The 23845-nt window shown below is 45.6% G+C and overlaps 1 protein-coding gene across 6 annotated transcripts in view; it reads left to right on the forward strand.

Moving 5' to 3' along the window:
* The window catches only part of MYT1L (myelin transcription factor 1 like), a 161740-nt gene that overhangs the window by 11108 nt on the left and 126787 nt on the right, over positions 1–23845 (forward strand). For all 6 annotated transcript variants that reach the window (XM_087436432.1, XM_087436436.1, XM_087436437.1 and 3 more), the window contains exon 4: positions 22090–22445. In XM_087436432.1, the coding sequence (XP_087292558.1) occupies positions 22090–22445 (356 nt within the window). The remainder of the gene's footprint in view (positions 1–22089; positions 22446–23845) is intronic.

A 23845-nucleotide genomic window follows, 5' to 3' on the forward strand; every position in this document is an offset into this window, starting at 1 on the left:
TCCCAGAGAGTGCCAATCAGGTTAGTGCAAGGGGGCGCACAACGCTTTGAGTGACTAATGGATTGAACTTTCCCTGAGGCGAGCATGGTTTTTGTCAGAGAAGCTTCTTAAATTAACCCAAACTGAGTTCTAAGAAGTGATGGTGGAGGCAGAGGAGAGGAGATTTTGGGGGCTGGGGCTTCCCCTGGAGCGCCCTCCGCCCTGGTGTGTCCCTGCCCTGGGTCACCCGCGGGTGCCATCACAGCACTCAGTGGGGGCCACACAGCACAGGCACTGGCCTCCAGCTCAAGCGGGAAAGGGGAAAAGAAAGGCTTTTCCATGTTTGAAACGCTTCAGAACCTGAAAAGATGAAAAGGACTTTGCTTTTCAGATTCTCTTAGCTGCTTCTCCCAGGGAATTGTATTGGCAAGAGAAGCCGAGAGTAACACTGTGTGGGCCGAAGGTGACCCACGATAAAAGGCGGGGAGATGCTCGTTTCCTGAAATAAGACTAAAAACAAAGCTGTCAAAGAAATGATAATGGAAAGAGGACAGCTTCTTATAAATATCTGTCATGTTATGGTCACTGTGCTCAGCCCAGAGCAATGTGACATTTGCCCAGAACATCGGTAACCATTGCTACATTTTTTTCTTTGATTTTTAATGCATTTTTGCTACTTAAGTTACTCTCATATTATAGGTGTAAATTTGTATTTCTCTTTTTATTTTTACTTAACGTTATAAGGTGGGCCTTTCTGATATCATTAAATATTTTGATTTTAGTTTTCATGGCTAACTTCCATCCTGTGGTTGTATTGTAATTTATGCAACTCTTCTCTTATTGTTGGAAATTATTTAGGCTTTCTTTTTTTTTTTTTAATTTTCCATGTTATCAATAATGTGTGATAAGTATCTTTCCAGACAATTTTTATGACCTTTTGATACTTTCCTTGGGGTAGATTGTCATAAGGAGGAGCATTGGGTTGAAGGATATGAGGACACGTACTGTTTTAAGAGTTTCTTTCCGGGACGATCAGACCTGTTGACTTTTTCACCAGCAGAATGGAAGGTGGTTATCCTACTGCAGATAATATAAAATACAATTCTTTTTGAAATATTCCCTTCTTATTCCAAAGAGAATTTTCTTATTTGTAAAAGAATCAATTTTTAAAGGGTCGATTGGTAATATTTTTCAACAGTGCCTTTGCCGGAAAATTCTTTGTTTCTTCCCACTTTCCTCTAGCGAGGCGCCTCTGCACGTTTATTTAGAGTCTCTTTAACTCTTGGCTGCTGCTGTCAAGAACTCAACTTGACAGTGCTGGTAGAGCGAGCCAAGCGGTAGGTCAGCAAGCCCTTCTGAGGCACTGCCGAGTGACTGAGAGCTGTGCCGGGCACAGCCCTACCCTCAGTGACAGCCCTACCCTCAGTGACAGCCCTACCCTCAGTGACAGCCCTACCCTCAGTCACCGCCCTACCCTCAGTGACAGCCCTACCCTCAGTGACAGCCCTACCCTCAGTGACCGCCCTACCCTCAGTGACAGCCCTACCCTCAGTGACAGCCCTACCCTCAGTGACAGCCCTACCCTCAGTGACCGCCCTAGATGCACGTGCCGAGGAACCAAAAGGCAAATGGACGGTTCCAGCACGGCACAGGGAATGTCATCCTGGAAGCGTGGAGATGGTGCAGTGAGACCAGGAAGGAGCAAGCAGATGGAGGGGCTAGATGTCCAACCCAATGCCGAAACTCACCCAATTGTTTTATTTCAGAAATTATAATACTTGTTAGAGAGTTACATCAAGGCAAGTGTGAAATGGTCACCTGTCTCCTGGCCAAGTAGAAGATGATATGACTCTACAGATTGCTGAAAAGATGTTCTGTTGTACTAATTATTGAGTGCTCACTGCACACACAGCTCTCTGGTAGAAAGGGTGTTTAGGGACAAGGAGATATCCCTGCCCTGGAAGTACTTACGATGTAAGGTGTGCAACATGTGACAGAGATGCACACGTGCATCTAGAAGTACAGGATTGTAAGGGAGGGTAGTGTGCAGTGAGGCAGGAGGAAGGATGGTGGGAGGAGCACTGGAGACATGAGCACCCACAAGGAGTCTTCTTGAGCTGCAAAGAGGGTTTCACATGAGACCTCTGCCACATGCTCCAAAAACTAAGCCAAGGAGACCCAGGCTTGAGATGGGCAAAGATTGCTGGCAATATCATTTTTAATTTCTTTCATGCCATTATAAATGCAATGGGCACTATGCTTGTTGGCTTTAATCTGAGAAATAGCTTGGACACAAAAATTCCAAATTTGACAACATTTTGGAAAATGGAAGTTAGAAGACTTTTATTTAGTCCTCGGCTTTGGCTCTAACTAGTGGTAGGACCCAGGACCCTTACCTCACCTCCCTGTGGATGTGAAATACAGATGGACGCCAGACTCCTTCCAGGTTTGGTCTACATTCTGCATTATTCACTTGCCATATGATTCTTCACTTTCCACAAGGATCCATCATGACTTTCCTTTAAAGAGTAGCTTCTTTTTCTGCGTTTAAAACATTATGTTATCTATACAAACTTTTGTGAAGCACTTGTTTCTAAGTTGCCTTTCCATCGCTGCACTGTTTCTGCCCGTGTATAAAATTTCCTTCCCAAATAGATTGTCATCAACTCCTCAGAAGATAGAGAAACCCTCTCTCTGTGTCTCACCGTGGCATCCTTTACAGTGCTGGCTCACTGTGGCCACGCATTAAATGCTTGCCGGAAAACGTTGTCACCTATGAATAAAAGGATGATAAAAAGGGAAAATGATAGAAAAAATAGAAGAACAATTTCTCCATGCGAACAGATTGGGTTAGGTTTAGTTCTGTGTAAATTTACAATCCGTAGTAAGATAATATGTCTTTTCCTCGGAGGAAGGCTTCTTGATTCCCATCCTAATATTCACTGCCTCCACACCACACACGTGTCAGGACCTCTGCTCTACACAGAGGGGTGTGTCCTGGGAAGGAAACCTTTTCTCCTCTAGGGAACTGCAGCCTCCCTGCATCGTCACAAGTGAGATATGCTGTCCCAAGTGCCGCAGAGGATTTACGTGGAGGGGCAGGGAATCGAGAAGGAAAGGGATGGCACCTTCCTGGGCTGCTCAGTCCTCCCAGGAGGAGACTCTCCACTGGCTGCTGAGGGGTGTGCATGTGGGGAGAGCTTCGCATATGCAGTCACTCGTTCATCAGGCAGTCAAGCTATTTGCTGAGCCCCTGCAATGTGACAGTGCTGTGCTCAGGTTGCCATAGTAACAGAGGAGTCTCTGGCCCCCAGATACTTTCAGGGCCTGAGGGCAGAGGACGCACAAGAACTCTGGAGCAGCTGAGGCTGAGGAGAGACTTGACCTGTAAGTAGGCGTCAGCCCATCGGGGCAGGGTGAGGACAGTGAGGAGAGAAAGGAAAGCAGGTCCTTAGTGGACCCGTGGCAGTCCCCACAGCTGTGAGTGCAGGGGGGTGAAACACAGCGAGGAAGGGGGCCGTGGTCATAAGAGGGGTCCCCATCATGAAAGGTCCCCCCATGTTGAGAGGAGGAGATGTGGAAGCCCAAGCCTTGGGGTGGCAGCGCAGGGGGTAAGGATGTCAGCAGGACCAGTGGTCATAGAAGGCAGAGAGAGAGGAAGGAGGACACGAAAGAGGAGGAGAATGGAAGGAAGGAAGGAGGGAGGGAGGAAAGGAAAAAGGAAGGAGGGAAGGGAGGAAGGAAGGAAGAAAGGAGGGAATGAAGGAAGGGAGGAAGGGGGAGGGAAGGAGGGAGGGAAGGAAGGAAGGAGGGAGGGAGGGAGGAAGGAAGGAGGGAGGGAGGAAGGAAGGAAGAAAGGAGGGAATAAAGGAAGGGAGGAAGGGGGAGGGAGGGAGGGAGGGAAGGAAGGAAGGGGGAGGGAGGGAGGGAAGGAAGGAAGGAGGGAGGGAGGGAAGGAGGGAGGGAGGAAGGAAGGAGGAGGGAAGGAGGGAGGGAGGAAGGAAGGAGGGAGGGAGGCAGGAAGGAGGGAGGGAGGGAAGGAAGGAAGAGAGGAAGGAAGGAAGGAGGGAGGGAGGGAAGGAGGGAGGGGAGGAAGGAAGGAGGAGGGAGGGAGGGAAGGAAGGAAGAGAGGAAGGAAGGAAGGAGGGAGGGAGGGAAGGAGGGAGGGGAGGAAGGAAGGAGGAGGGAAGGAGGGAGGGAGGAAGGAAGGAGGGAGGGAGGAAGGAAGGAGGGAGGGAGGAAGGAAGGAGGGAGGGAGGAAGGAAGGAGGGAGGGAGGCAGGAAGGAGGGAGGGAAGGAAGGAAGAGAGGAAGGAAGGAAGGAGGGAGGGAGGAAAGGAGAAAGGAGGGAGGGAAGGAAGGAAGGGAGGAAATGAGGGAGAAAAGGAGGAAGGAGGGAGGGAGGGAAGGTAATGATGATGCTTTACAAAGATGACCTGTCAGCACTGTAGTCAGTGAATCAGAGGAGAGGAGAGCAATGAAAAGCTCCCCTGACCCAGGAGAATAATAGCCAGCCTGACTGAGGCGGGCGGATGCAGACAGAGGAGGAGCGACAGCAGCAGGCCTCAAAAGCTGATTGGGCGAGCATGCCAGAGAGGAGGAGTTGCTTAGATCCAGGTACTCCTGTTTTGATACCGAATTCAGTGCAAAGCCCAGGAATTGAGGGGAGTAGAGCACACTTAATGCAATTGTATGTGCCACAGCTGACATTTTCACATTCATCTCAAATCCTTTGTGGAACGAGGCGGACTCTTGATATATTTGCAGCTTGCGTGTACTCTTACACACACAGGAACATTCTATCATTCTATCATCCTCATTTTATGCGGCGACAACTGAAGCTCAGTGGGCTTGAATGCCTTGCTCAGGTCCCAGGGACAGGAATTCGTAAGCTGGCTCACAATCAGTCCTTTCCATTCCAAATCCTGTCTACTTTTCATGACACCTGCATCCCTTTTGGCCCTGTTCCCAGTTTGACATCAATCCTATTGCCTTGTAGTTCTTTCTTTCAGCAGTGGGACGTGGCACTCAGATGCAGTCCCAGGAATCTGAGATATTATGAGGGTCCTTCTTGAGTAAACTGAAGCTAAGATGCCACTGTGGCTATGGGCCTACTCCCACCACTGAGAGCAGCCCTGGGGACACACAGGTGAAGGAGTGTCAGGCGCAGCCACCTGCTTGCAGAACTACTGTTTTAAGGTTTGCAGTCTCTCCACGTATCCTGAGGTCAAATGCCCTTTTTATGGCGGATCTTTTCAATTTCTAGAAATGTAATAACCTCCGCAGCACACGGGCATTTTTCAGGAGAAGGGTGGGCAAGCGTGTCCAGGTAGACGTTTTCCAACTGGGCTGGGGCCACTTCTGCCTGCAGAACACTGCAGCTCTGCCACCATCCTCACAGCTGGCCAGAAAACTAACTGGCTAACGCTACCCAGTGCCACCTGTGCAGACCCAGCTCCGGTACCAGCAAGAGAATCCCAGCCCGTCTGCACAGTGCAGAGCTCACTGGTTTATCGCTGGTGGCTTATGTTTTCATATTCAGAGACTTCCACATCGCCACGGCAGGATGGGAAATATTGGGCTGGTGTATAGTTCTTAGCCCTGTGGTGAGAAATTGTTTCTATACGAGCATCACTTTAGGAGAAACAAAACTTCTGTGGGCTACAGGTCTTCACCCAAGGGGTGACCTCCATGGAGGTGGGGTGCCAGTGGGTCCTGGAGACTGAACCAGAGCCTGCAGACGGCACCCACCCCTCAGTGAGGCCTGGGCTTGGTCTCTGCAGTGACTGTTCTGCTCCTGAGACAAGGGAAGGGACACCAGGACTGTCGGCTGGCCCATTCTTCTCCCTGAAGACCAACAGAGAGTGGAAAGGGACAGGGGCAGGGAGTCTGAGTCCAGCTTTCTCCCAGGGGCACCGAGGTCGATTCTGGGCCTCATGGTAAGACATGTGGCCCCAGGAAGCCCGAGTGCACATCATTTTGAAGGAACATCTGTGAATGGCTCATAGGCATGCTTACTTCATTATGGGATCTAGCCTTGTAGTTTCAGACTCTGTCTTTTGGGGGGTTTTCCAGCAATAAGGTGATACGACACCTATTGACTTTTCTTGTTGTCAGTTCCCGTGTTAGCCTCTCTCAGATACCGAGAAGCGGACAGCCCCAAACAGGTCCACACTCTGTACACGGGTCCTTACTTATTTCTTTTTAATTGATAGTTTCTAATTGATGAGACTGGTCTATTTCAAAAAACATGTGAGGAACCCCATTGCAATAGGAACTGTGAAAGGAAACACCAGAGAATCCTAGAAGGAAGGGGCCTTAGCGATTAGGCAAGTTGACTGAGCCTCCCACATCCTCCCCAGTAAAAGCCTTCCATGGAAGCAGGAGGACCCCGACGTAACAGGGACCCCCGAGACACCTGGTCTTTAGTCCTGGTTCCAGAAAACACCCTTGAAGACCACTCTCATTAGCTCTTTCCTTTTGTAGATGAGGAGGCTGACACCCACAGTGATGGTGACCCACTTGAGGTCACACAGTAAGTGAAGAGTCTCCAAATCCAGCTCTTCTGGTCCCAGACCAGTGTTCTTTTCCTGAGTAAGAAGTCGGAGAATCTCTGCACTTGTGGGACTAAGGTATATCTTTCTCCTCACAGGGAGGAGGGGTAGGCAGTTCGTAAGAAAACTGATAGAAAACAAGAAAACTTCTTGGCTGTTTAGTATTATTAAACGTGGAGACAGATAACATGGTGTTAGGCTCCACACAGCAGCGTCATTTATATTCAACCAGGTACTGATTTGGAGTCTACTGACTTTATTCTGAAGCTGAGAGAGCACCCATACAATGGCTGCCTTCTCCTCCTGAGGAACCTCGGCAGGTGTCTGCACGACACGAAAGAAGCAATACTGCATTTCTTTAAAAAGAGGAAAAGTTCTGCAACTTTTACCCCTGGATCTTATCCCCAGGGCAGTGGACTAAGTCGGTTTGGCTGCATTTGCAGATGTCCCTTCGGAAGCCTGTCCTCTTTCCATGGGCGACAATGGGGAAGTGTGGGAGCTATGAGGAAGGCTCCGTGGCCTCGTTAGACAACACTATGTGGGGACCCTGCTAGAAACGGTTAGAGCCTTTTCACCAAAACATCTCATCTCATCGCTCACTGTAAATGAGCCATCTGCTCATTAAAACAAGAATAAATAAATAAAAGCCACACTGAGGACCTACTATGTGCCGGGTCTGCATTCTAAGAGTCTTTCTCCTTGTTGCCTTTCTCTTTGACCTGTGCAGGTTCAAAGGAATTCAGAGATCAGAGAAGTAAAGACCTACATCTCAGAAGTTAGTGTGAGGGAGAAAGAGCTGGCTCACACACACGCATACACACACACTGTGACCTCACACCCAACCAAGACCCCCCGTGACGTCAGATCTAAATAAATCAGTTGATTGCTGTAGTCTGCAGCACCCCGCCCCATGCCAACCACTTCTGCCATATCCCTTCTCACTGGATATTCTGGAAGGCCAGAAGCACCGTCACAACCACACTGGGTGTGTCCCCTGAGGGCATCTCCCTGCTCACAGAGACAAACCAGCTGGAGACAGACGGGACAGAGACACCATATTCAGAGAATCCGAGAGAGACCTCGAAAGGAGCACGGTGGATATTTTGAACTTGTCTTCAAAGCACCTTTCCTGTGAAATTCTACCCCACCTCCCCTGAAGCAAACAGGGAGCTTTCCATTGCTTTCTCTTAGTTATGTGTGCAAGTAGAATGGCCTGTTCAACACTAGCGTTGTCTGTCACGACAATCTAACACCTGAGTTTAGAAAAAAGAGCCAGTAGTTCTAGGGATGGTGGAGATCATAGCCTCGAATGCAGTCTGTGACGAAGCACAGCCCACACGGTGACAGGGAGCTCTGTTGAAGGCACGACCTGAGTGGTGTTGGCACAGGCAGTGGATCTTAGAGCAGGGCAGTAAACACACTAAGAAGTCTGTCATGTGCTCTCTTTGGGCAAGTATTTCTAATGGTTATTAGGAAAGTAAATAACTCAAATAAGCATAGCTGTGTCCAGCTGAGGTTTTAGCCAAACACTGGGTGGGAAGCCCTAAGGCGGATGGGTTTGCTCATAAGGTTCCACCCCAACAGGAAAGTGCAGGCACAACAGCTTGTAGCTAACCAGTGCCACCGAATTAAAACCAAGGTGACGTCATGGGGAAAACATGTTTAATCCTCTTTATAATGACCAGATTTCAAGGCTCATTATTGTAGCCTGGTGCCCATTAAACTACAGAGCAGCTTTGAAAATCTATGTGGAGTAAGAGCTTGTGTTTTGCAAGCAATAACTTACCAGAAAATGCATATTTAAGAACCTCCACAGTTTCTCTGAGAGACATATTTTGCCTGGAGTGTGTATGTGTGTGTTTGTGTGTGTGTGTATGCACATGGGTGCATCTATATATGTATATAAAATGTATTTCTATCATACATTTATATATGATCATAAAAATGATCATATTTCTTTGAATGAGGAATGTTCAAGTGGGTCTCCTCTATCCCCACGCTAAACATGTAAACATCTCAATCCTTCAACTATCAGAATTTTAAATATTTCACACTTGAAGAATTTCTTACCAACCATATAAAGACAAAGTACTGTGTCTTAGAGCATCTGAAGAAGAGGAATCTAGCATGTGTTTGAGGAAGAGTAGGAAATCTTTGGTGTTTTGTTTTTATGTATTTTCTTACATATTTGCCCCTGAGGCAAAGATGTAATTGGTAGAATCGTAAATTCTTGTATAACTTGCTTCTCAGTTCTTCCTCTCAATCTTAATTACTGGAATTCAAGGTAATAGTCCTGGTGTGACTTCGGGAGCTTGGTAGTATTACTGCGGTCTTAAGTGCCTACGGTCATACAAAGTGGGACCGTCACTTGGTAATGATGTTGTCACAGTTGCTGCCTCAAGCATTGAGTTTCTTCATCCGGACTAAATACAGACCGGATAGTCTGTGCTGCTATTATTGTTAAGTGTCACGTAGCACCTTTCTGACCAAGAGTGTTGGTGTCAACTTGTAAATATTCAGAAATATAAAGCTGAAACAGATATGCAGTTGACAGTCTAACCATGCGTGGTGCTCCTTTCCAGCAATTTCCTCTCTGGACGTGTTCCTTGAAGCTAATATAAGTAGGCTGCCCAAGAGGCCGTGAGTCCTGAGAATGCAGAGCATAGACAAGTCCCCAGTAGAAGCATTTTTTCTGGCCAATGTTCATTTCAGCTTTTATTGTGGCCTGGCAGAAGAGGTGCTCGCTTAGCAGGCAGCAAGTCCAGTCACGTCCTGGCCTCATGCATCACTTAATCTATCTGGCCTTAGTTTCTTCGTTTTCTAAGTGAACAGGTGGATGGAGTGATTTCTAAGGTTCCTCTCTCCTCGAGACTCTACTGCTCTGAGGATACTGTCTTAGTCAATAGTGTCTCCCAGCACGAGTCGCTAGCTCGTAATGAGCTAGCCGCTTTAGGAACTCCTGTTAACCATCTGAGATTTTTAGCTAAAATAGAAACAGTCTAAGCGTGTTTATACAGCGGTTTAATTACCGATCATACTGCCGAGAGGTAGAGTGGCTGTTGGGATGATTTTATCCCACACTCTCAACGTCCTAGTCCAGTAAATGGCACAGATAGTAAAGTTGTTTTGTAGAGGGAGAGGAGATAGCACACTTTTCACTGAAAGCCAGATGCTGGCAGAACCCAAGTCCCGACAGGCCCGTACCAGAAGTGTCCATAATATCAATCAATAGAAATAAATGTTGAATACCCACTCCTGGGCACAGTGGGGACTTAGAATAGTTAATTATATCGCACAGTCCCTAAAGCCAAGGAGAAACAGTTCAATTGAGTTGATGAGATGAGCACACATCAAAAATTCAAGAAAAATACAAGGTAGTTTACAAGATTGATGCTAAAGATCTAATGGCACAGAGTTCTTAAATGTAGAAGGTCCTGCATTCTAGACTGATCAGGAATGACTTTATGGAGAAGATAGAACTTGAGATGGTCTTGCAGGGTCAGTATCAGAGGGCATTTTAGGCCAGAAGAGTCATGAATGAACATAGAAGTATAGGTTGAGAATGATGGAAAATGGGTAACCACAATGAGGGATGAATGCAGGCATGGAGTAGAATCTAAAATTATATAGAAAGGATATAGCCACATTTTTAAAGTTCTTAAAAATTAAGTAGACAATGTCCAAGTTCAAGATAGGTTTGAACACACTTGTTAGCTAGTACTTCCTTGCAGACCTCATTAAAATGACAGCAAAGAGTTTGGTTCTTAAAGGCAAAAAGACAGTGGGAAAAATAATGGGAGAGGAGGGAACAGCGTCAGCATTTTGGAAGTTAGAAAACAGAGAATTGTGTATTGTCTGATCTAGCAGACTCCCTGCCCCTCAACAAAAGCTGAATTCTAGGCACCTGAAGAAAGCTGAGAGGCAGCCTGATGTTACTGTGGAACCCCCTAAAGCCCGAGAAGTGGTGGTCCCAGGTACTTCTGAAAGTGTTGGTGACCATGGATCTGAAAGCTGGAAAACTGGCTTTACATTTGCGTAGGAAGCAGAGACCCCAGTCTACCGCTCTGCTCCGTGAGCCAAAGGAACTAACCCTCTTTCTCCCTAGAGGTGTAATAAGCTTAGAGAATTGTTCCCTAGATAAAATAAAGCATAGAGCTTATCACTGGGGTCACCAGACAGTTGAGGGCAAACAGGAGGGCTTAGTGGGCATCTGTGCACTGAATGTTGAGACGCTGGATGTCTCCTACAGTGGATTTAAAGCATATTGTCTGCCAGGACTGTATCCTCAGCCGAGAGCTTGAAAGAGCCTTCTCTGGGGAATCTGACCAATACAAGAGGGAAAAAAATACTTCGTGTTGTGTTACTTGGCAAAGCAGCCTCGTCAGATCACTGTACCTGAAGCTCACAATCAACACATAGTCCTCTCCTAAATATGAGCGGACAGTCAAAGTTAAACAAGAAAAAGCCTCTAAGATGAAGACAGTAAAACAGAAGAAACAACTTGAAGAAAACAGAGATTATGCAGAGAGAAGACTTTCAAAAAAAATGCAATATTCTCAAAGAAATGGGAAGATAATTTATTTAGAAAACAATTTGGAGCTCTATGAAATTTAGAAAAAATTGAAAGTAAGAAATAAAAATTCAAGAGAATGCTTGAAAATAAAGTTGAAGAAATCTCCCAGTTAGAAGGACAACACCATGGGAAAAAATAGGAGAGAAAAGATAAGACAATGAAAAAACCAGCCCAGGAAACACAACATCCAAATAACAGTAATTCAGAACAAGAGACCAGAGAAAACAGTAAGGATAAAATAGTGTAAGAAGCAATTCAAAAAACTTCCCTGAACTGACTTTCCAGATCGACACAGCCCACTAAGTACCCAGCACTAGAGAGGAAATATCCCCCTCCAAGAGATGTCATCAAGGAACCTCAGAATCCTGAGACAAAGAGAAGATCTGAAAAGCCCCCAATGAGAAGGGACAAAAAGTTAAGTTTTCATACAAAGGATCAAAAATCATAACAGTACTGGACTTTTTGACATGATCACAGGAAACTAGAACATAAGGAGGAAAACTGTTTTAGTTCTAAGGGAAAATGCTTTGTGATTTAAAATTATACACCCATACAAACCATCAATTCAGTGCCAGTGTAGAGCAAAGACATTTCAGACATGCAAGGTAGCAGAAAATGTCCCCTTCATGCGCCCTTCCTCAGTAAGCTCCTAGAGGATGAAATCCACTCAAATGAGAGATGACAGAGGAAGAGAAACCTTGGGTCCAGAAAATGAGAAATCCAACACAGGGAGGAGGGAAGTGCTTTCCCATGAAGATGATGATGGGGATTCCACGATGGACAGGGGCCTGGGGTAGACAGTTAGAGTAGGTGAGACAACTCAGATAGAGACTCCTTTAAGGCAAGATTCATGGAAGGCCTGATGGATCTGATCTTAAGCAGAGTTTTATACACCTGGGGGAAAGTTTGGGAATCAAATAATGAAAATTACATAGAAAATTAAAAATGTATTGATACAGGGAAAATTAAAGTTATGCAGGAAAGAAAAAGTACTCCTAGTACAGTACCTGGCTCTGCCGCTCTGTAATGTTCGAATAATATCAAAAGTGAATATCGATCTAACCAAAATCACACAATAGTCAGATTGGGTATTTGGGGATACTAAAAATGCACTTGTTTACTGGGGGATGTGGGGGGTGGGGAGTGTGATGTCAAAGGTGACCCTCATCTTTCAGAGTAGGAAGTCAACAGAGAATGCCTAAAAGTAGGAAATCAAGAAGTAGTAATATATATAAGCATTTATTTAGAAAAGTAGTAGTGAAAACCAAAAGAATCAGCTTGAATTTTGACAACGATTACTTGGGGGAATGGAAATTCATGAGGGTGAGATTTGGAAGGCTTTTCAAACTGGTTGTCTCTTCAAACTATGTGCAAATAAAAACTAATTTAAAAACCAAGCAGAGGAGTGTAAATATGATTCAGTGTAGAAAATCTATTGATGAAATCTGAATAGAGGACGGACCTGATAAAAGTTGTAATTCAAGAAAACGTGTTTGACCTCAAGCAGGATGATAGCAATGGGAAGAGACTAGATTTAGAAATGTCTGCTAGGAGGAAACCAGGTGTGGGAGGTTGAGAACCTTATGAGGGTCAACAGAAGTTGGGAGTGGAAGGAACACCTGGTCAGATCTATATCCTGTAGTGCAGGCTCACAGCCTTCCTGAGATGCATGCTCACCTTCCCCATGCCTCACCACGCTTCCCCACTCCTCAACATGCCTCCCCACACCTTCCCCATGCCTCCCCACACCTCACCATGCCTTCCCCACACCTCACCACGCCTCACCACACCTTCCCCACGCCTCCCCACACCTCACCATGCCTTCCCCACACCTCACCACGCCTCACCACACCTTCCCCACGCCCCACCACACCTCACCAATCGCTTCCTTCCCTTCAGAAGGAAGTGTCAATCAGACAAACTAAATATAAAGGACGATTCCTGGTATTCTTTGTGACCAGACCCATGTCCTCGTGTTTCTGGATCTGCTGCACCTGTGGCATTTCAAGAAATGACCTGACTCAGAATAAATGGTCTTAGTGCAACAGATACTTCTGAAAGGGATTGTAATTGTGAAAGTCCTGAATATCTCCCATTTAGGGTGTGCTTTTGAGGCAAATTCAAGATTAGTGATATGTGGTTGGAATAGAGAAGTCCAACAGAATCGAAAGAAAGAAGGAAGGGAGGAAGGGAGGAAGGGAGGGAGGAAGGGAGGAAGGGAGGAAGGGAGGAAGGAAGGCAGGAAGGGAGGAAGGAAGGAAGGGAGGAAGGGAGGAAGGAAGGAAGGGAGGGAGGGAGGAAGGGAGGAAGGGAGGAAGGAAGGGAGGAAGGGAGGAGGGAGGGAGGAAGGAAGGAAGGGAGGGAGGAAGGAGGAAGGGAGGAGGGAGGAAGGAAGGAAGGAGGGAGGAAGGGAGGAAGGGAGGAAGGAAGGGAGGAAGGGAGGAAGGGAGGAAGGGAGGAAGGAGGAAGGAGGAAGGAAGGAGGGAGGAAGGAGGGAGGAAGGAGGAGGAGGAAGGCAGGAAGGAGGAGGAAGGCAGGAAGGGAGGAAGGGAGGAAGGGAGGAAGGAAGGCAGGAAGGGAGGAAGGAAGGAAGGGAGGGAGGGAGGAAGGGAGGAAGGGAGGAAGGGAGGAAGGAAGGCAGGAAGGGAGGAAGGGAGGAAGGCAGGAAGGGAGGAAGGGAGGAAGGAAGGGAAGGAGAGAGGAAGGGAGGAAGGGAGGAAGGGAGGGAGGGAGGAAGGAAGGGAAGGAGAGAGGAAGGGAGGAAGGGAGGAAGGCAGGAAGGGAGGAAGGCACGAAGGGAGGAAGGAAGGCAGGAAGGAAGGAAGGGAGGAAGGGAGGAAGGAAGGGAGGGAGGGAGGGAGGACAGGGGAGGGCAGGGAGAGAGGAAGGAAGGGAGGGAGGAAGGGAGGAAGGAAGGGAGGAAGGGAGGAAGGCAGGAAGGGAGGAAGGCAGGAAGGGAGGAAGGGAGGCAGGAAGGGAGGAAGGGAGGAAGGGAGGAAGGAAGGGAGGGAGGGAGGGAGGGAGGAAGGCAGGAAGGGAGGAAGGCAGGAAGGGAGGAAGGGAGGAAGGAAGGGAGGGAGGGAGGGAGGGAGGACAGGGGAGGGCAGGGAGAGAGGAAGGAAGGAAGGGAGGGAGGGAGGGAGAGAGAGGAAGGCAGGAAGGGAGGAAGGCAGGAAGGGAGGAAGGCAGGAAGGGAGGAAGGGAGGAAGGGAGGAAGGAAGGGAGGGAGGGAGGGAGGGAGGACGGGGGAGGGCAGGGAGAGAGGAAGGAAGGGAGCAATAGGAGAGGGGCAGGGAGGCACTGCGCTGGTGCTGGTTGCTGCTGCTGGTGGCACCCACACTCAAGGGCTGCATGAGTTGAGCCCTTTCAGCTTTAAAGGAATGGAGACACACGGGTTATTTCAGGTGAAAAGAGAAAGAGGAAGAGGATATTGTAAGGATTTCAGGAATTTTAAAAGCACACAAGAAATAATCTCAGCAGCCAAATAACCAAACCTCCTGGAAAGTGGGTTTGGGAAAACGGTGGCAGCTTACTGCATGCGCCGTGCCCAGCCTCACAGGGACCATCAGCGGGCGTGGGGGCACGGACCCGCAGCCTTCACTTGGGGAAGTATTTTCTTTGAGTGGAAATAGATTAAAGTTAGTGATTATTTTATGTTTTATTTGAATCTTTGAATTACTATTCAAGGCAATAAATATTTAATAACAGACTACACCATGTAAAGTGACTTAAAAAAAGATGATAAAGCAAGTCTCTGCCTTCCAGAAACAGATTTTTTTTAATTCTCTGAGCAGAAGGGTCAAGTAAATATTTTGAAAAATTATTCCTTGAATGTCTTAGAATGCTTAGAACATTTATGTCACATATAACTTAGAAATGTATACTTTTCAAATCAGCTAGACTCTTATTTACAGCACTCTACAGAGGATAAAAGAACAAAATTATGAAAATACGTCAATATCTAGTTAAAACTGTGAAGTGGTTTTATTAATATATATGTTGAAAGGCTCTATCGGGAAGACATTTGAAATGCTGGCTATTTAATTGAATAATTCAATGAAATAAATTACTTCTGAAGTATTTTTAAATGCTTTTATATATTCTAGAAACATATAAAAATAATCATTTAAAAATTTAGAGGTAAGAAGAGATGTCAATTGTACTTAAAATAAGAAGATGGAGAAAATAAGAAAAAGAGAACTCAGTTCTTGAAGCACCTCCCACATGCTAACCAATAGGTATTTTACATATATTGTGTTTTTTATTTGCTGCCAAAAGTCTATGAAATAGATATTACTGTGTCCATCTTACAGATGGAGAAATTGAGGCTAATGGGAATTATAGAAGTTGCCCAAAGTTAAATAGTTGTGTAACCTTGAGCAAAGTTACTTACACATACACAGTTGGTGGAGTTATTGTTTATATTGATATAGTTCTGGTGCTGTTCACAGACCTCTCCAGGCCTCTGGTGACCTGAACCTTCCTGCATCTTTGTAGACGGCTCACCCTTCCAGGGAGGTTCAGAGCCCGCCCACGGTGCGCTGTCCCAACTGGCCCTGGTCGCTCTTCTCACACCTGCTGTGGGCCCCCGAGCGCTCTGTGAGCTGTCTGGTGGCTGCATGTTTCTATGATCCCACCTTCCTCCCAGCCAGACCGGCATGGCAGGATGGGGGGCATGAACCCCCATGCCTTATGCCTCCTGCGAGCCCTCCCAGCACTCAGCCAGGCCTCAGGCCTCTGCGTCTCCTTCCCCTCTCTCCTCCCTTTCCTAAAGTCCCTCTGGTGCTAGGGGTTCTGTCCTGAGCTGCCTTCTCCTCTCACTCACTCTTTCCCTGGAAGCCAAGTCCATGTCCAACCAGAGACTGCAGTGCTGACTGCCCCAAAGCAACATTTCCAGCCCAGACCTCCCTCCTGATTCTAGCCCCTCTAGCTGTCCTCTAAACTGGGACGCCTCAAATATAGCACACCAAGTCAGCCTGATCTCTGCCCCTTCCCACCAAAAAAACCAACAAAATCTTTGAGTCCTGTGAAGTCTCCACATCATGGATATGACCTTGCTTTCCTCCAGCCCGTCCCCACATTGCAGCCACAGTATGGATCTGATCATGCTAGTAAACATTCCAGGGTTTCCCACTGCTCCTAGGATAAACACTAACCACCTTATCACTGCCATCTCCATCTCCAGGTCCACATCTTGCCATCCCACTGATGCAGTCACACTGCTCCCTCTCTCTGTCTCTCTCTCTGTCTGTCTCTCTCTCTGTCTCTCTCTCTCTGTCTCTCTCTCTGTCTCTCTCTCTGTCTGTCTCTCTCTCTCTGTCTCTCTCTCTGTCTCTCTCTCTATCTGTCTTCTGTCTCTCCTTGTCTGTCTCTCTCTCTCTGTCTGTCTGTCTCTCTCTCTATCCCTCTCTCTCTGTCTCTCTCTCTCTCCCTCTTGCTCTCCCACCCCACCCCTGCCCTATTGGTCCCTCTGTGAAACTTTCCCATCCTCTCCATTAGGGTAACTGTCTCTGGTTGTGTCCCGTGAGGTTAGGAATATGTCTCCACTACTCAGCGAAACATTTCCTGAACAAATGAATCGCTCAATCTAATCATTCAACAAATATTTTTTGAGCACCCACTTACTATATGATAGACATTAGAGAAACAAATATGTTATTATTTTAGTGGCTCCTTACAATAGCCCAATGAGAAAGCATGGTGTTTTGGGCCCTCTCCAGACCTCAGAAAGCTAAGACACGGAGAAAAGAGAGGTTTCAAGGACCTTGTTCAGTGTTTCTCAGCCGTGTGACTTTAAACAGTTACTCAAAATGGGAATAATAACTTCTATCTCATAGGGTCATCATGAGGGATTAATAATGGATTAATAATGTAAAGATTTTAGAAAACACCAGGTACATATTAAGTGCTCTGTGAGTAGTGTTGGTATCAGCCGAGCTGAGATTAGAACTCAGGACTCCAGAATCATATTCAAATATTATTTCTATTATTCCAAAACAATTATTTTAACCTTAAAAAACTGAGGCTATTCAAGCAATACAAGAAAAATATCATCCGTGAAAAAAAAGATTATAAAGAACCACTTGTAAGTCTCTGAATTGACTTTGTGAGGCCATTCTGTGCTTCATGAGCATCACCGTTGGTGGATGACGGGCCAGGAGGCAAGACCATTCTTATTCCCACCGCTTTGTCTCTTATAAGCGGCTGTAACAAGAGATTGGGGAGCAGGGCATGCTCTAACAATTGGGTTTCTCGGTTACTGAGACCCTACCCCCTGTTCGTATTAAAATTGGATAAATGAAACCTCAAGTAAAAGACCATTAAAAATAACATGGAAACCAGCCCCGAGACCATGTAATACACCATATTGCAAATATATGTGTTCACTGTGGGAACTCCATAGCAAATAATCAATTTTCTAGAGTAACCTGATGCAAAAGACTGAAGATTGTTGGGGCCAGCCCTGTGGCTTAGCAGTTAAGCGTGTGCTTTCCGCTGCTGGCGGCCCGGGATTGGATCCCAGACGCGCACTGACGCACCGCTTGTCAGGCCATGCTGTGGCGGCGTCCCATATCAAGTGGAAAAGGCGGGCACAGATATTAGCCCAGGGCCAGTCTTCCTCAGTAAAAAAGAGGAGGATCGGCATGGATGTTAGCTCAGGGCTGATCTTCCTCACCAAAAAAAAAAAACAAAAAAAAAAACTGAAGATTGTTTAAATCAAGTTAACGTCAAAAAGATTGTAAAAGCTGCAACAACTAAAAGGCATTTTGAGGAGTCCAGACGAGCATGGTGGGCCCGTAGGGTAGCGAGGCTTGGAGGAACTTGGAGCTAACCAAATGCAGTTCTTCCACCTGTCACTTTAAGTAACTTAAGCGGGGTTAAAACATATGAACTACTATGATCTTATGAGTAACCATATTTACTAATGCTTTGAAGTTTCTCTGTGTGAAAAACGTATAAAATGCGTTTGTTGTAATCTTCACGTGTCTGCTGCTAGAGGAAGGGGCGTGAGTTAGGGTGGGGTGTAAGAGAGAAAGGGTCTGTCAGTGCATTGCGGACGTTGACTTCGCATCCAGCCTCGAGGGTGTGAAGAAGCATCTGCACATGCTGCAGCGCGCCGGAAGCATCCTTCTTCATTCGGCAGATCCTTATTGAGCGCTTACTGTGTCCCGTATGGCAGCCGCTGGCCACCTGTGGCTATTGGACACTTGAAATGTGACCAGTGCAGCTGAGAAATTAATTTTTAAATTTTCTTTCATTTTAATTAAATCGCTACATATGACTGGTGGCTACTGTATTGGATACTGCAGCTCTAAAATTTAACAGTCAATTAAACAGAGGCCATTTTCTCAATCTTGTGAAGGAGAAAGACAGTAGGTCAACCCATAATCACACGAGAATGTGATAATGCTTTCATTTTTAATAAATAGAAAAACTATAGTTTGTCCATTCAATAAATATTCATTGAGCAAGCATCATACTCGAGGTTCCTTCAACCACCGTGGGAAATACTAGTGGAGGCTTGACAAGAGTACTGAAAGCAGGAAGGAGGAATGAGACAGTGACATGAATTCCAACCATAAGCTGAGCTTGGACCCTCCCTGCATGTGGGAGATGTGAGTGAAGAGCCAGACATGGCACCTGCCAACTTCATTTACCTGGGTTTCACCTTAGTGCCAGCTTCCCAGTTATTCCTAAGAATCTACCGTTTATTCCACATGGTTTCTGTCACTCTGGGGACATTCCAGAATTGTGGAATGTCACATAGAAAGACTCATATGTGTTGGTAGACACGAGCGCAAATGAATGTGGAAGTGATGGCGGCAGTGAGGCAGGCTGGCTTTCCCAGCAGGTGGATGGAGAACACCTGCCAGGTAGAGGAGCCGCACCCACTCTCGTGCAGGTGTGCAGATTCTCTACTTCCAGCTCACGGGACACCTCATCAGCAGATGTGGTGTTCACAGAATGTGGGTTGAGGAGGACCCACACTCCCCAAGTGTTCCAGAATTGCTTTCTATGCTTCGCTTTGAAATATTCCAAACTATTGGGTCTCGTAGACCAGGAGACATCTGTCGATTTGAGCAGATTTTTGAGCCATGTGCTGTTTGACACAGAGAGAATGAAATCTGTCTTGTGGGCTTGAATTCTGCTGTCACATTTAAAGTGAATAGCAGACCTGGCAGTCAATTAGAATGGCTCAAATAGAGAAGGGACAAACGGGATCTGTTTGTAGTTGGAGTGCAATTTTATTTACTGTTTACATTAACGGCCAGAAGGAAAAGCTTGAGCATCAAACCCTGTGAAGTGGCAGAAGACACTGGAAGTTTGATGCCAGCTAGTTCCAAACAGTTTTAAAAATGAAGCCAAATTGTTTACAAAATGTAGGATAGGGAAGTAAAACCAATCCAGGTGAAAATAAGACAATTTCCGTTCTCTTGCTCTAAACTCTGCAGCTTCACCATCTCAAGGTCTAAGCAAAACATGAGCCACTTTGAGATTTTGGGCAACGAAGTGTGTGAGAGAATAAAACAGGAAATCCCATCTGAGTGCTGAGTGCATCTGAAGACGCTTCCCGTTGCCATGTTGAGGTGGGGGTATTTTGAATAACATTACTGAGGAGCTTGGAGTCAACTGGTTTTACATCATTTCCTAGCAATCTGGATGAAGCTGATGGTTAAAAGTGGGCCTCCTTATCTGTTTTAGTGAATGCCCGTCGTGGAGTTTTGATGGCAGAACAGTCGCATCAAAGAATTTCTTAGTGAGCTGAGACGAGAGAGAAGAGGTAGGGGAAGGTAGCAATAGTCATTGTGACCTGCAAAATCACGGCAGACCCTGCAAGAGCAAGCATGCTTACTGTCACATCTACTAACTTATTATGTGGACAAACACAGAGTGAATGCATCAAACAAGGCCACTCAGATCCAGGACCACCTTGTGAGAAGACTGGTTGGTATGGACCTTAGATTTGACTAGTTGTCAGGTAGAAATTCAGCACAATGGGGGTGGAGAGCAAGGTGGAGTGGAACCAATCCATCAACACTATGGAATGTTTGTCTGAGATGACTGACTCAGATTCTTCCCAAAACATGTAAAAGTTCACATAAAAGAAATCTCGGATATCTGTTTATTTCACATTAGAAATACTATATAGACCAATATTTGTTTTTTCTGGTTATAATAAGTATTATTCTTGTTTTGATTCTTATATTTTTAAGCGATGATAACTTGTAAAAGGCAAATGACTGATCATCCTAGTATTTCGTAGGATAGTGGCACTGCCTGTGTGCAGCTCCTCATCTCCTGTCTCACGCGCCCTCCAGTCTGCTCTCCTCACTGCACCTTGCTGTCACCTTCCTAACGTACACATTTGATTGCATCATTGAGCACATGAAAGAACTCAAATAACTCCCTATTTCCTGCAAAAAATCTAGAAGCCCATAATTAGTCCATAGGTTGGTCTGATCCTGCCAACTCTCAACCCTTACCTCCCGCTCTCATGCACACTCCCCCCTTCACACTCTAGACTGCAGTGTTTTGTTTTTATTTTAGTTTCCTGAACCTATCATGCTCTTTCATACATTCACATCTTTGAAACCTCTCTGTTTTGCTTGGAGTGTATTGAAATAGTCTCTTTCTCTCACAGACGACATGTATCTTTCCTTCAAGGCCTGGCACCAGTGTTGCCTCTTCCTGGGGAACTCTCAGCTCCCTTCACTGGCTGCCCCTCTTTTCATGGCCTAGTGTCCTCTGTGTATTTTCATCATAGCGCTTGTCACACTCCACCCATTCATTCAACAGCCTTTTATTGAGTGCCTGTGACCCGCCAGGTCTTTGTGTACTGTGGTAAATTGTGATCATGGTTCAAACACATTCTTACTCACTTGTCTAAGTCCCCAGTTGGATCCTTGAGGTGAGGATCTGTGCGTTTCACCTCTGAATCTCCTGCACAGCACAGGGTCCAGCACAAAGGAGCCTTCCAAGATAAATATGCACTGGATGGGTGCATGACTGAATAAATATCTCACCATTCCCAGATCTAAACATAAGCTAATTAAAGTCTACAGGAACCCCTACCAAAGTAGTCGGTTAGTAATGGAGATTGTACATAGCATTTTAGACAAATGGGATATTTGCCCACCCTGTTTTTGCCTCTGTCTTTTTTCCCCTTTTTCCTTGTAGTATATACATAGAGTGTTCAGGAAGAAAAGAACTGTAATTAGCAACATAGCTTTGGAAAATTTCCCTTCCTCCAGGAATGAGTGTGAGCTCCTGCTGTAAGGGGCTTACCCACATTTGGGCTGATTTCAACATGATTTGGTAATGACTGCCAATATCGCTGAGTGTTTCTGTAATGCTGGGGGTGGGACTGATGCAAGCGAAGACAGACAACATTCTTATAAGTTTAATTGTAGAGTTTCTCTCACCAACAGGTGTTTATGGCTCGTCTTCTTTGAGTAGGTTATGGTGTCTAAAGATAGAATTTTATCCATGGAACGTGTAAATCCAAATATATCCAAAGCTTTTTCACAACGTGTATTTTTATATATCACATAAATGTATATATGTTAATAGAGCGTGCATGAACTAATTCTTCTTTTAAAAATGTGCATTACACACAGTATATATTTGGTAAGATGTTTACTAAATTTGTGTTGTCAACTGCATGATATGATGCAAGTGCTTCATAAGCCATCCTGATGAATTTTATTAAGATCTCCATGTTATTACGAGGAATGATAGTAATGAGGAACTGGAAGATCAGGCAAAATGTTAATGGTAACTAGACAAATGCAAGCTGAATTTCTTTGTACTATCATTTCGTTAAGAGATTTTGGCACGTGTGTGAGAACGGGTGTATGCTTAGATCCTGCCGGCATTTGTGCTGACGGCACGCATGCTAAACCTTAGCTCTCTTGGTCAGAACTCTCATTGCTCAGATCTTCAAAGATAGTAACACATCTTCTCTCTCTCTCTTTTTTAACAGTGTGTATGGCTGCCCCTTGGCTAAAAAAAGAAAAACACAAGATAAACAGCCCCAAGAACCTGCTCCTAAACGGAAACCGTTTGCAGTGAAAGCAGACAGCTCCTCAGTAGACGAGTGCTATGAGAGCGACGGGACTGAGGAGGACATGGACGAGAAGGAGGAGGACGACGAGGGGGAGTACTCTGAAGATGACGACGAGCAGAGGGACGAAGATGACGAGGAGGAGGAGGTGGACCGCGAGGAAGAGGAGGAGATTGAGGAGGAAGATGACGACGACGACGAAGATGGAGAGGATGTGGACGAGGAGGAGGAAGAGGAGGAGGAGGAGGAGGACGAGGAGGAAGAAGAAGAAAATGGTAATCTTTAAAATATTAGCAAAGTATCCAGTGGTGATTTGGGCCAGTGTTTCCACAAGAGTTGCCTGGTGTTAACATTCATGACACATTGACGACTACCGTATAAATAAGTCGTCCTGGTCAATGCTGAAAAGAACCACCATTTATGTGTCTTTAACTTTCATTTTAAAGAATTCCTTTAAATTATCTATTAGACACTAGATTTTATTTCAGTCGTCATTGTTCAGATTGGTCATCACAAATACTTGCTGAAATATTTATTGTGTACATGTGATTAGCTTAGCAATTTTTTTCCAGAAAGTTAAGTTAGCACATCTAGTCTTTAATTTTGCATTTTCTTGGATGCTCTACCCAAGAGATACTGCTATGAGCCAAAATAGTGGTGTTGGGATGGCTTAGCCCACATGCCTCCCCGGGAGTTGGGAGCTTTGTTGTGACCACGGCTGCATCAACTGGTGAAGTAGGTTTTGTCTGTCCATAGCCAAAGCTTTACTTTGGTGACTGTCACGTATTGGGATGAGAAGGAATACTGCTGAAATGAATTGATTAGTCGAGCCGCATCTGCTTCCATAGTCGAGAACCGTGTTTCTGCTCTGAGGCATCCAGCATTGTGCGTGAGACATAGAAGTGAAAAGCATGTTGCACAGGGTAGTGGGCGTGTTTTAGGCAATACACATAAGATGATTTTGCTTTTATATCCAGTTTTATTTTAGTGTCAGACTCAAAAATATGACTTCAAAGCTAATCTTTTCGAAAAAGTCATTTCTTCCCTAAAAAGAAGTGGCAGTTGTCTGAAGAGTCTAGTTAGATCTTCATTGGCTTCAAGTTTGCCTCAGAGAAATGCCAAAACATGTTTAAGACTGAAGGGAATGTTTTTTTTCTTATGCTTCTTCCTGGGATTCAAAGCTCCTCAAGAATCTGAATTCTGGGAGACCTAATTTCTCAGTACAAAGGAGAGTTGTTCCAGCCAGTGGAGAGAGCTCTTTTAGATCAGGCAGGTGTGAGTCGGTTGTTGCTAATCCTGTGTGGCGAGCATAAGTTAACATTCCTCTTTCAGAAGTCGTAATAGTTTGTTCCAGTAAACCTGAATTTTTTGAAATAATCCTGGACTGTTACAGTGCTTTAATGTCCTTATGAAAACAATTCACCACTTACATTCATGTAGATATACAAGCGTATCTATATATACGTGTATACACACACACACATATACATTTTATGGATTAAAATTTGGCCTCTCAAGATTATTTTTCCTGCTTTGATATTCTAGAGCATGGTGTGGAGAAAGCGTAATTAGGAATATCAGACACACACATATAAGCACCACCAGTTCTACTAAGTGGACCACGGACATAATGCCCCAGTGCCTTTAACGAGGTGATGCGGAGTTTCATGCTGAG

Source organism: Ceratotherium simum, chromosome 11 (assembly GCF_057802395.1).
Source record: "Ceratotherium simum simum isolate JZ-2026a chromosome 11, ASM5780239v1, whole genome shotgun sequence".
NCBI lineage: Eukaryota > Metazoa > Chordata > Mammalia > Perissodactyla > Rhinocerotidae > Ceratotherium > Ceratotherium simum.